At 43.5% G+C, this 12,530-nt stretch overlaps 1 protein-coding gene across 8 annotated transcripts in view; it reads right to left on the reverse strand.

Annotated features, from left to right (window-relative positions):
• Window positions 1-12,530, reverse strand: part of camk2d1 (calcium/calmodulin-dependent protein kinase (CaM kinase) II delta 1) — a 124,112-nt gene that overhangs the window by 23,898 nt on the left and 87,684 nt on the right. For all 8 annotated transcript variants that reach the window (XM_071206592.1, XM_034105516.2, XM_071206588.1 and 5 more), the window contains exons 9-13: window positions 6,314-6,408; window positions 5,542-5,664; window positions 5,356-5,439; window positions 2,693-2,735; window positions 221-258 (exon numbers count right to left, since the gene is read on the reverse strand). In XM_071206592.1, coding sequence (XP_071062693.1) covers window positions 221-258; window positions 2,693-2,735; window positions 5,356-5,439; window positions 5,542-5,664; window positions 6,314-6,408 — 383 coding nt within the window. The remainder of the gene's footprint in view (window positions 1-220; window positions 259-2,692; window positions 2,736-5,355; window positions 5,440-5,541; window positions 5,665-6,313; window positions 6,409-12,530) is intronic.

Raw genomic sequence — 12,530 nt, forward strand, 5'->3', positions numbered from 1 at the left:
ATTGCCAATGCAGAGGGGGGGAAACATGTGTCACACCCACTCAGGAAAGACTTGCTCACAGAGGAAACTCCAGCTCCTATTTTTGCTGGAGCAGTGTGGCCTGAGGTCAGGACCCACAGCTGTGTATCAGAGAACTCTGAGAGGCAGAGCTGTGTGAGCTGTGTGTGAAACACACGTTAGCTTTGTCATTTAGAACGTGTGGAAGGGAAGCTGAACTTACTTTGAGTCCATCTGCTTTTTTGTTCAGCAGGCTCTTGGCTGCTGGGGAGAAATAGAAAACAATGCAAGGAAAACAGATGGAATTAACACACATTCACATAAAAAACACCCGTTGACAAAAAACTAGCAAACTTAAAGTGGGTCGTACTAAAAGACTCGGAAGAGAAAAATGTCAATTAAATGCAGGCGATAAAGTGAATCATTAACCTGGGACATGCAATAACATCCATCAGAGTGGTTTGCCTTCACTTTCTCCTCCCATTTTCACTCTAGCATGTCAGAGTTTTATCTAAAAAATACTACACAAACAGCCATGCTTTGTAAGTACACTGTACAAACTGAAAGGTCGACTTTAGTTAAATGTATTATTTCAACAGATTGCACATATTAGGTTAGCTGAAAGCAATAATATTCAGTTGAACCTAATGTTTTTAATCCAACTTTATATTTTTGCTTTCATCTAACCCAGGGGTGCCCACACTTTTTTGAACCGAGAGCTACTTTTAAAGTTGCCAGTCTGCCGAGATCTACCAGTCCAATAGAGGTACCAGGTAAATACACACTTTCTACTTGTCTACAACGGACCTTTGTACGAGGAATACTTGAGATCCTTTATCTTACCTCTTTCTAATTCTACACACAAGTATTTAACTGAAGCTACACAACAGGTTGTTGATACAGAGTTGGAGTTTATTCACACGTTATCCCGTGGGCTAACTGATTCCAAGAACATTGAACAGTGCTGCCGGATATGACACGGGGAAAAAAAGAAAAGACACTGAACCCTTTGTTTGCCATTATATAAAAATAGTGTTGCAACAAAAGTATAAATTGGGCTTACTAATAAGACAAACTCAGATCTGAAGCTACACAGGAATCTGATGCCAAAGTGCAATAAAAGAGACAAGATTAATAGAATCAAACTCTTTTTTTGTTGCATTTTAGTAGAGTATAAAAAGAATTGCCTTTAAAATAGGATGCGAGCAACACTAGTTTCTTAACCTGAATTGATAATAGACTATAATCAATTTAAAACAGAACAGATCTTAATGTTGTCATTCTTATACCATTTTGTACAATAATTCTGTATAAGTTCAAACAAACTAAAACTTACAGCTGATTAATAACGCTATCTAACTTGAGTTTTTATCATATCAAAAACCTGTTGAAATGCTTCTGTTATTTTTACTGTCCGCATAAACGCGTCGGCAAGCCTCCAGAACGCTTCTTTCACAACTTCGCCATCTTTGAAAGACTTCATGTGTTTCGCAAGAACGTGACTGACACGATGAGATGCTCTGGAGCAGCCTTGCTCTTGTTGTTGGGCCTGGTGAAAAAGGACTGCTGTGCATTTAGCTGTCCTTGCAAGCCCCTCCCCTTTTGGAGCGTAGGGCAGAATCAGGAGGGAATTACGTCTCGTAGCGTTTGTGCACTGTTTTGAAATGCCGCTCCTAAATTACCCTTCTTCGATAAAGCCACGCTCGCATTGCAGACGAGACAGATGGACTTTGAATTGGAATAGATACAAAAATAATCATCCTCCCACTCGGAGTGAAAATTATATATGTTGGGCTTTTTTGCTTCTGCCATTGCAGTCTTGTGTGTGTGCGGACTGTCACTCCTGTTGACACGGTCACGGACAACGTCAGCGAAATAGTGCCCACTTGCCCACCAGCCACGCCCCGACACATGGGGTCACGCCGGCCAATCACAAAGCTTTGATACGTTCAAGTGCATTATTCTGGCACAGGAAGATTATGTTACAGGACATTAACACAGAATATTGTTGTTCTATTTTTAGACACATCTCGCGATCGACTGGTTGGGCACCCCTGATCTAACCTAATACTATATTGTGTAATCTGTTGATACATTCAACTAAAGTCAACGTTTCAGTTTTTTCGGCGTTGGTTGGTTGGGGGGGTTGGTGCATTTTCCAAGGCAGTGAGGGGTTGTTATCAGTAGGATTGATGTGTGGAAGAAGTATGTTTAGATTGACTGTAGTGACATCTGTAGTGACATCAAATATCTTTAAGATAATAGAGCTCTATAAGTCTTTAAGAATAACTCTTACCTATCACACAAGTTACCAACCGAGAGGGAAGGAAGGGAAACAGAAACACACTAAAGGTCATAATAGTGACAGTTTAGAAAAATATAATGGATGTGAATGAAACAAACGTTATTGTCATTTGTCAGAGAAACTTCAATATTGTTGAATTCAGTTTGAACATCTTGCGCTTTAGAGGGACCAGAAGATGGCTCTGAATCAATCTGCATGCTTCAGTATTTATTTCAGTGAAAAAGGAGGACAGGCTGAAGGCCATCGGAATGGAATCAAAGCTGCCATCAAAAGGACAGCATCTAAAGAAGACCTAAATGAATTACTATAAAGTCAAACTTGTCAAAAACCTCTAGCTTTGACATTGAAGGGAGCCATATTTCAGGTTGGTCCACACTGGTTCAGTCTTACCTGAGAAGTTGCGAGTGGCCAGCATCGTAGTCAGAATGGCACCCTGCAGAGAGGCGGGACATTAGAGAAGCTCTGTTTGGATTGGCTTGAAGGTTAAGTATGTCTAGAACTCACTGACACTAAGAAAGTGGATCAGTCCTGTTCTGAAGTCGTTACACTGGCTTCCTGTCTGTCAAAATACTGCTGCTGGTTTATAAAGCTTTGAATGGTTTAGTACATTTCTGGTCTCGTGCTAAATGATGAACCATCCAGATCTCTCAGGTCTTCTGCTCTGCTTTCTGTCCCCAGAGTCAGAACTAAACACGGAGAAGTTCAGTTATTATGCTCCAAACACAACTCCCAGAATCCCGCAGGTCCTTTTAAATCCAGGCTGCAGACGTTTATTTTTGCTTTTAATCGAACTATTCAAATCTCACACTGCACTCTTTTATTCATGTATTTTATGTATTATCTTGTTTTATATTTATTTTATTGTCTTGCTTTGTAATGACTGTTTTTAAATGCCATTTTATATATTGTTTTCCGCTACACTATTTCTTAAAGGTCCCATGTCATGCTTTTCCGGTTATTACAGTCCATTGTGTGTTATGAAGCTTTTTCTGCATGTGAAGAGTCACAACCCCTCAAAGTACACCATGTTGCGAGTAAAACTCTAACACAGAAAACACCTGTCCTTGCTGCCCCAACAAGGCGCTTAGGACAGAGAGTGAAATTCAGTGAATAGATACATATGCTATACAGAGATGCTGTATGAGAAAACGAATGTGAGTTTGGAAAATTGCAAAATGTCAATCTGGAATGTACAATGGAATTAGGATCAGTAGAAATGGCCATGACATGGGACCTTTAATGCTCCATCTTAGTAAAGCACTTTGAATTGTCTTGTGTTGAAAGCTTCTATATAAATAAACTTGCCTATAACTGGATTTAGCATATTTCTTTTTGAAAACTTGAGCACTGCGAGAACTCGAAGTCTTGCCAAGTACTTTTGTGTAATATCAAGTCAGAATATGTCTTTACACTTGACTTAAGATCTAGTCATTTAGGAAGTAACCTGCAGTGATGTAGGGTCTTGATTTTAGACACTGCATCTAAAGCAGGGGTATTCAACTAAAATTAAACGAGTTCCAGTTAGAGAAAATCTCCCCATGCAAAGGTCCGGAACTTCAAAATGTCTAACTTGCTTTATGAATTAATGTGCTTTATGTGATATATATTGAAGTAGCCTCTAGCTTTATCAACGTCTGCATGTTTTCAACAACTGACTGCCAATCAAATAAAGAAAGTACAATTAACATTGAACTCTACAGATATGCAGTAGATACTGTGGATATGTGTAATGTTCCTCTCGGAATGCATTTACAAATAAAATAGAGAAAATAAATAATAGCTTTTGAAAATATGTGCATCTTAAAAGTGCTTAATTTTAGATAAATAAAATAATAATAAAGTGTAGCAGCAGCTTGAGTTTCCCTTTTTCTTTGTTAACCGTTTCACATCATGACTCAACAGTTTCAGCCGATTATAGAACAATATCAGTGTTTACACATCACAACAATTGAACCGTTTTAAAGTTTCTCTTTCTTTCCCTCTTATATTGCAGTCCCTCACTCACTCACACCTCGCTTGTCCTGCCAGGAGTTTAGATCTGGGCTGAAATGGGTCATTCTCACACACACATGCAGGTGCTCATTGGTTAGCCTCGGTTAGCTCATTGGTTAGCCTCGGTTAGCTCATTGGTTAGCCTCGGTTAGCTCATTGGTTAGCCTCGGTTAGCTCATTGGTTAGCTCATTGGTTAGCCTCGGTTAACCCATTGGTTAGCCTGCCGTGGAATGATATTTAGTTTTATATTTAGTTTTTTTTTTATCCTGGTGGACTGATCATATTGGGCTCTGAGACTGCTTCTTTTCTGTGACCTCAGTTCTGACTTGAGAGGGAGTGTTTGGTCACTTGTCTCATAGTGGCGTTTTGGCAATTTTAATGAGCGCCACGGTCTCTGAACCAATGAGACGCACTGGCTCTGTGCTCCCGGTGGGCAGGATGAACACGAATGAGTCCACTCAGGGTTCAAAGCTCTGTTCTCACGTTCCTCTTCTTGGAGAGCGCCATGTGTCATTATGTGTCTCTCCCTGCCGCTAACACGCCTGTTCACTCTCCTCTCCGCTTCTCTCCCTGTATCAATAATTATTCTCTTCACACTTTCCTCTCCGCCGCGCTCTCATCTCTTCTTCTGTGTTTCTCTCCCTGTATCGCTCACTCGTCTTTTTCGCCCCCTGTCGGCAGCGGTTAAAATAGAAATCCCTATTAATGTATTGATTATAGGTCCGGGTCCGTATAGGTCGGCGTCTGGGTCCGGACCGCGGTCCGCCTGTTGCCGACCCCTGATCTAAAGTATCTAATTGAGTCAAAGACTCAAAGTTGTATCTCAGATTAAACCATTTTCACATTTGGAAAATCACCCACTAACATCAGAAAACAGAACACTTTTGAGCATTTGCGGCATTTCCTGATTCTGGTAAATATAATTCAAAATACAAAATTCAAAGATGTATGTTCTATATATCCAATCTTAATTCAAGAAATCTTTTCCTTATTACAAGCAAACAGTACTGCTTTGTACTTGTTTTTGAAACAGCATTTTTCCCAGTGAAAGCTCACTCACCTTAAGTTTCCTCCTAGCGTTGAACTTCTTCAGGCACTCCACAGTCTCCTGTCTGTGCATCATGGACGCCACAGTGGAGCGTTGCTGTGAACAACAGGGACAGGAGTGTGATGGAATAAGGCGTGTTCACAGTCATGCTTTTAGTGTTGACCCAAGATATGAAATGTGTTTGTGTGTGACACCTACGCAGATCCAGGGGTGTTTGAGTGCGTCTGTGGCTGTCACTCTCTTGGCGGGGTTGATGGTCAGCATCTTGTTGATCAGGTCTTTGGCCTCTGGAGTCACTGTGTCCCACTCAGGAGAGGGGAACTGGGGGAATGACATCACACAAACCAGTTACAATGGCCCACCAACCACAACAGAGTCAACATGCATCAAATACAGAGGCACTGCATGTGTCCTTGAAGCGTGGCAAAAGTGTTGAATGCATAACCTTCCTCATAAAACCTCCAAGCCTTTTTACATTCTTACATTAAACACCTGCATTGTTTCGTCTGGCTTGCAGTTGTCTTCACATCTGGGCAGTGACACTTTGTATTCATGCTTTAACATCAACAAACTGTAGAGTTGTGGATCGGCATGAACAAAAAAACGGGCCGACAAACTGAGCATTGTTTTTTTTCAATTGTAATGTTTTAAAGAAGAGAATCATTGGCAGGAATGTGTATGATGTCATCTGTGTGCCCAGGTGTGTGTGTGTGTGTGTGTGTGTGTGTGTGTGTGTGTGTGTGTGTGTGTGTGTGTGTGTTCTTGCAAAAAAATGTGAACAGTATGTTTTTAACAGTTGATTACCCTGAACTTTAAGTATAATTCAACTGAAAAACCAAAATGTATTTAAAAAAAAGAAAAAAGTAATAATAATAATCGTTTTATTTAGATTACGTTGTTTTCGTAATCGTTGCAAGCCATAATCGTAATCGCGATAATTGAGCAGCCCTAGTGTCATGACGAAACTCACATCATAAGCTCCAGCTTTAATCTGTTGGTAGAGTCTGTGCTGGTCCTCATCCCAGAATGGAGGATATCCAACCAGGAGGATGTAGAGGATCACACCTGCACAAACACACACAAAACACCAGGAACCAGAACAGTTTTAGTTTTATGTATTTGCTTTACTTAAAGTGGACCTATCATGCAAAATGCACTTTTGTACGTCTTTTATACATGAATGTGTCCCCGGTGTGTCAGGGAACTCACCAAGTGTCAGAAAATACAACCCTCTCTGTTTTCCTTCATGCCCAAATCTTTTAAAAACGGGGTTACAACGAGCGGATACAGATTCCATCCGACCCGACGTCAGCCCGGAATAGTGGGCGGTGACGCTCCGCCTACAGTACATGGGCAACGCACCACCTTTCAGAACACCTCGGCAAATGTCTGCTTGTGTGTTCAAAACATTTTACCTCGGACATGTTTATCAACTTCCCTCAAGTGAAAAGAAGATATGCTTCCAATCCAAGGCTAAAAACTGGATCAATACCAACCATCCGGGACCAGGACACATCCAATTTGGAAGCTGTACACTTTTCCATGTTAATATTTGCATTCCTTTTTAGTTAGCGGTGTTTTTCCTGATAAAGTTATCTCTACTACGTAGCTTGTAGCATGTAGCTTGTAGCATGTAGATGAGACGTGATGTGATTCAGCAGTCTTTATTACTTGTTTGCGCACATGAATAATATATACATATGTGTGTGTGTGCACGACTGTTAGGATACAACAGTGTGTGTATGTGTGCACAATTGTTGCAAGGAGGGGGGGAGAACACAATGCTGCACAGCTCCGTTGATGGTACTTGGCTAATTAGCGGCTAGCACTCATTACAGTCTGTCTACTGAGCTCAGCCCCTCTCCAACACACCAGCTTTGCTAAATGGACAGAGTTAGCCCCCATCTTCTGGGATTCCAGATTATAATTATCCAAATAGTATTTTCTCATCCTGAATACTAAATTGAGATGATTTTGTTCTAACTATGTTTCTTCTATACGGGCCAGCACCTCACATGCCACCAGTTGAAAACCTGTGTTGATAGATGATGCATGTCAGACTGACCCACCGAAGCTGCGTACTGTATTTTTTATGGGTTCAATGAACCGTTGATTTTGACAATAAAGTTCCGATATACACTGAACAAAAATATAAATGCAACACTTTTGTTTTTGCTCCCATTTTTCATGAGATGAACTCCAAGATCTAAAACATTTTCTATATACACAAAATAACCATTTCTCTCAAATATTGTTCACAAATCTGTGATAGTGAGCACTTCTCCTTTGCCGAGATAATCCATCCCACCTCACAGGTGTGGCATATCAAGATGCTGATGAGACAGCATGAGTATTGCACAGGTGTGCCTTAGGCTGGCCACAATAAAAGCCCACTAAACATGCTCAATCACCTCCGAGTCAGTCTCAGTCCCCAGCGAGAGGGTTTTCTCGACGGCAGGTGACATAGTTAGCGCCAACAGATCTGCCCTCACTGCTGACAACGTAGACTAACTCATCTTTCTGAAGAAAAACTTGAAAATAGAGTAAAGCTTGAGTACCTTTATTTAGGCATAATGGCCTCACACACACACACACACACACACACACACACACACACACACACACACACCACACACACACACACACACAAGTTAATTGCACATGTTAGACATTGCTCCTAAAGGTACAGATTTTATTTAGTTTTATATTTATTATTGTATTTATTTAATATTTTGACATCAGGAGATGTTATACAGTTCTGTATTGCCTTTTATTGATTGTGATTGAAACACTTTATTATTTATTTATTTTTAATATTTTCAAGACATTATTTTTAGTTGTACAGCTTATTGTTTGACATCAGCCATTATAGATAATATGGCCATCTGAGTGTGTGTGTTACTGTTTGTGGTTTGTTTTTAACTGTAATACAGTTAATGATTCCAAATGTTAGAGTTCCTTATTTTCATACCAAAACTGGCACTACTGTTACAAATAAATAACAGCAAAAAATTATGCATTTGGGACTTTTTTTTTGCTTTTCCTTGTTGTACCGAACCCGTACCGAACCGTGACCCCCAAACCGAGGTCTGAACCGAACCGTGACTTCTGTGAACCGTTACACCCCTAGCACACACCCATTACACAATGTGAAGCCGTGTCACATTGTCACAAAACGTAAGCTGCGACTACGTGAGAACTGTACTAGCCATCAAAACATATCCAATTAATCTAATAAAGTCCATAGTCTCGAGAACCGTTTGAAGCACCGTGAAGATGGCTGCATTGTCTTTGGCTCCTCTCCAACTTTGTCTTTTTTTGGTATTATTTCAGTGTTTGTTTACAAAGTGTGCTTTTAACCTGGCCGACCGCACCAACTCTGCTATACAATATAGCAGAGAGGAACTTCTACAGATCAGAAACTTTGTGGACAACAGCCCACCGTCAGACAATGGGGACCCGCCATGGCTGCCTGTTGCTGTCCTACCTGAGAGGAAGACAAAGCCGGGCTGCTAGTGAGACTGAGGAAACGAGAAAACCGACCCCCTCTTCCGAGTATCTTTCTGGCTAATGTTCAGTCAATTGAGAATAAAGTGGATGAACTCAGAAGCCGGATTAATTTTCAATGGGACATTAAGAACTGAACATGATCATTTTCACGGAGACTTGGCTCAAATCCGCTATCCCGGACTCTCGTTCCAGACGGCTTCTCTATATTTCGTCCAGGATCGGACACCTCATGATCAGATGCAGGGCTTTTCATCTGCCAAGATCATTTTCATAGGTTCTGATTACAGCAGTGTACATTCCACCACACGCTGACAACACAGCATTAGGTCAGCTCTTTGGAGTGATTGGCAGGACAGAGACTTCGCGGCCAGAGGCGGCTTTCATTGTGGCCGGGGATTTGAACACCGCCAATATGAAGAAAGTTCTGCCGAGATATTATCAACACATCAGCTGCCTGACGCGCGGCGGAAATACACTGGACCATGTTTATTCCCCTTTTCGACATGGATATGAAGCTCTCCCTCGCCCTCCCTTCAGCAAATCAGACCACATCTCACTGCTGCTGCTGCTGCCTGCTTACAAGCAGAAACTGAAACGAGACAGACCTGTGACACGGACTATACAGCGCTGGAGTGAGGAGTCAGACTCAGCTCTGCAGGACTGCTTCGAATCTACTCATTGGCGTGTGTTTGAGGACAACAATATCAATACACAAACGGACACGGTCATTTGCTACATTGGGAAATGCATCGATGACGTGGTACCGAAGGTTACTGTACGAACATTCCGGAATCAAAAGACCTGGATAAACAGCGAGGTGGGTACCAAGCTGAAAGCACGTACCATTGCGCACAGAGGTGGAGATTCAGAGATGTACAAGAAATCTAGGTATGAACTCCGGAAAGCTATTAGCAGTGCAAAGCGACAATACAGAGACAGAGTGGAGTCTGACTTCAAAGGCTGTAACACCCGGAACATGTGGGCGGGACTAAGAACAATGACCGATTACAAAGGGGCAGCGGGGTGTGCTGCAGGACTGTCTGTGTGCGCGTCTCTCCCAGATGAGCTGAACTGTTTTTGTTGCACGATTCGAGAGCAGCCAGGCTGTGGAGGCACAGAAGGACCAGGAGCCCTGCCCTTTTGTTTTAGACAGGGCAGATGTGTGCAAATCCTTTAAAAGGGTTAACCCACACAAGGCTCCTGGACCTGATGGCATCCCTGGCCGTGTTCTCAGGGTGTGTGCAGTTCAGCTGGCGGAGGTGTTCACGGACATGTTCAACAGGTCCCTGCTGCAGTCTGTAGTCCACACATGTTTCAAACACTCCACCATCGTTCCTGTCCCCAAAAAGTCAAAAATCACCACACTCAACGACTACCGCCCAGTAGCACTCACTTCCATCATCATGAAGTGCTTTGAGCGGTTAGTCAAAACACTCATCACCTCCTCCCTCCCCGACTCTCTGGACCCCCTGCAGTTTGCCTACAGAGCAAATGGGTTTCAACACCATTGTTCCCTCCAAGCTGGTCATCAAGCTCAGAGACCTCGGGCTCAACAGCGCCCTCTGTGATTGGATCCTGAACTTCCTGACGGGCAGACCCCAGGCAGTGCGGTTGGGAAACATCACATCCTCCACCCTGATCCTCAACACTGGAGCCCCTCAAGGCTGCGTGCTCAGCCCTCTCCTCTACTCCCTGTTCACACACGCCTGCATGGCAACAGACAGCTCCAACACCATCGTGAAGTTTGCTGACGACACGACCGTCATCGGCCTGATCACCGACGGCGACGAGACGGTGTATAGAGAGGAGGTCGAAAACCTGATATCTTGGTGCCAGGATAACAACCTCCATCTCAACGTCAGCAAAACCAAGGAGCTGATTGTGGATTACAGGAAGCAGCAGAGAGAGGGACACGCCCCCATCGCCATCAATGGGACTACTGTGGAGAGAGTCAGCAGCTTCAGGTTCCTCGGTGTCCAAACCACTGAGGACCTGACAAGGACTCTTCACACAAACATTCTCACCAAAACAGCTCGAAGGCGGCTCTTCTTCCTCCGCAGGCTGAGGAGGTTCAACATGGACTCCAGGATACTCTGCAACTTCTACAGGTGCACCATAGAGAGCATCCTGACCTTCTACAGGTGCTCCATAGAGAGGATCCTGACCTTCTACAGGTGCTCCATAGAGAGGATCCTGACCTCCTACAGGTGCTCCATAGAGAGTATCCTGACCTTCTACAGGTGCACCATAGAGAGCATCCTGACCTACTACAGGTGCACCATAGAGAGGATCCTGACCTTCTACAGGTGCTCCATAGAGAGCATCCTGACCTTCTACAGGTGCTCCATAGAGAGGATCCTGACCTCCTACAGGTGCACCATAGAGAGTATCCTGACCTTCTACAGGTGCTCCATAGAGAGGATCCTGACCTCCTACAGGTGCACCATAGAGAGTATCCTGACCTTCTACAGGTGCACCATAGAGAGCATCCTGACCTTCTACAGGTGCTCCATAGAGAGGATCCCGACCTTCTACAGGTGCTCCATAGAAAGTATCCTGACCTTCAGGTGCACCATAGAGAGGATCCCGACCTTCTACAGGTGCACCATAGAGAGGATCCTGACCTTCTACAGGTGCTCCATAGAGAGCATCCTGACCTTCTACAGGTGCTCCATAGAGAGGATCCTGACCTTCTACAGGTGCACCATAGAGAGCATCCTGACCTTCTACAGGTGCTCCATAGAGAGCATCCTGACCTTCTACAGGTGCTCCATAGAGAGGATCCTGACCTTCTACAGGTGCACCATAGAGAGCATCCTGACCTTCTACAGGTGCACCATAGAGAGCATCCTGAACTTCTACAGGTGCACCATAGAGAGGATCCTGACCTTCTACAGGTGCTCCATAGAGAGTATCCTGACGTTCTACAGGTGCTCCATAGAGAGGATCCTGACCTTCTACAGTTGCACCATAGAGAGGATCCTGACCTTCTACAGGTGCACCATAGAGAGCATCCTGACTGGCTGCATCACGGCCTGGTACGGCAGCTGCAACGCCCTCAATCGTAAGGCTTTACAGAGGGTGGTGAAAACTGCACAGCGCATCACCAGGACGGAGCTGCCATCCATGAGGATCTTTACTCCCAGCGGCTCAGGAAGTAAACCCTCAGGATTATAAAAGACCCCCATCACCCCAGCCATACACTGTTCTGTCTGCTGCCGTCTGGCAGGCGGTACCGCAGCATCCGGACTAAAACCACCAGACTCAGGGACAGTTTCATTCCACAGGCCATCAGACTGTTAAACACCTGAACTTTTGAAACAACATCAATAACATTCATCTGGCTGACATTTACAAATTATTTATTTAATATATCATATTCCAATCACTTATCACGTATATAGACTCTATAGAGAACCGCAGTGACGCGTCCTAAAACCCGGAAGTAAGTTAGCATTTTTAGCACTTCCGGTTGCATCGTCAAAAAGCAATTCCTTTTCTCCATAGGGTTTTGGAAACTAGCTGGAAATAAGGTCTGTGGTTGAGACACATTGAAGAGATAGATCACGTTTTGTTCTACGACATTAAATACATCAGCAGTGACCCCACTGGTGATTTTTGAAGAGTTTACGTGTCTGAAAAACGATGGTTGTTACCGAGTGGCTGAATAGGACTAC

This window comes from Pseudochaenichthys georgianus, chromosome 18, assembly GCF_902827115.2.
Source record: "Pseudochaenichthys georgianus chromosome 18, fPseGeo1.2, whole genome shotgun sequence".
NCBI classification, from domain to species: Eukaryota; Metazoa; Chordata; class Actinopteri; order Perciformes; family Channichthyidae; genus Pseudochaenichthys; species Pseudochaenichthys georgianus.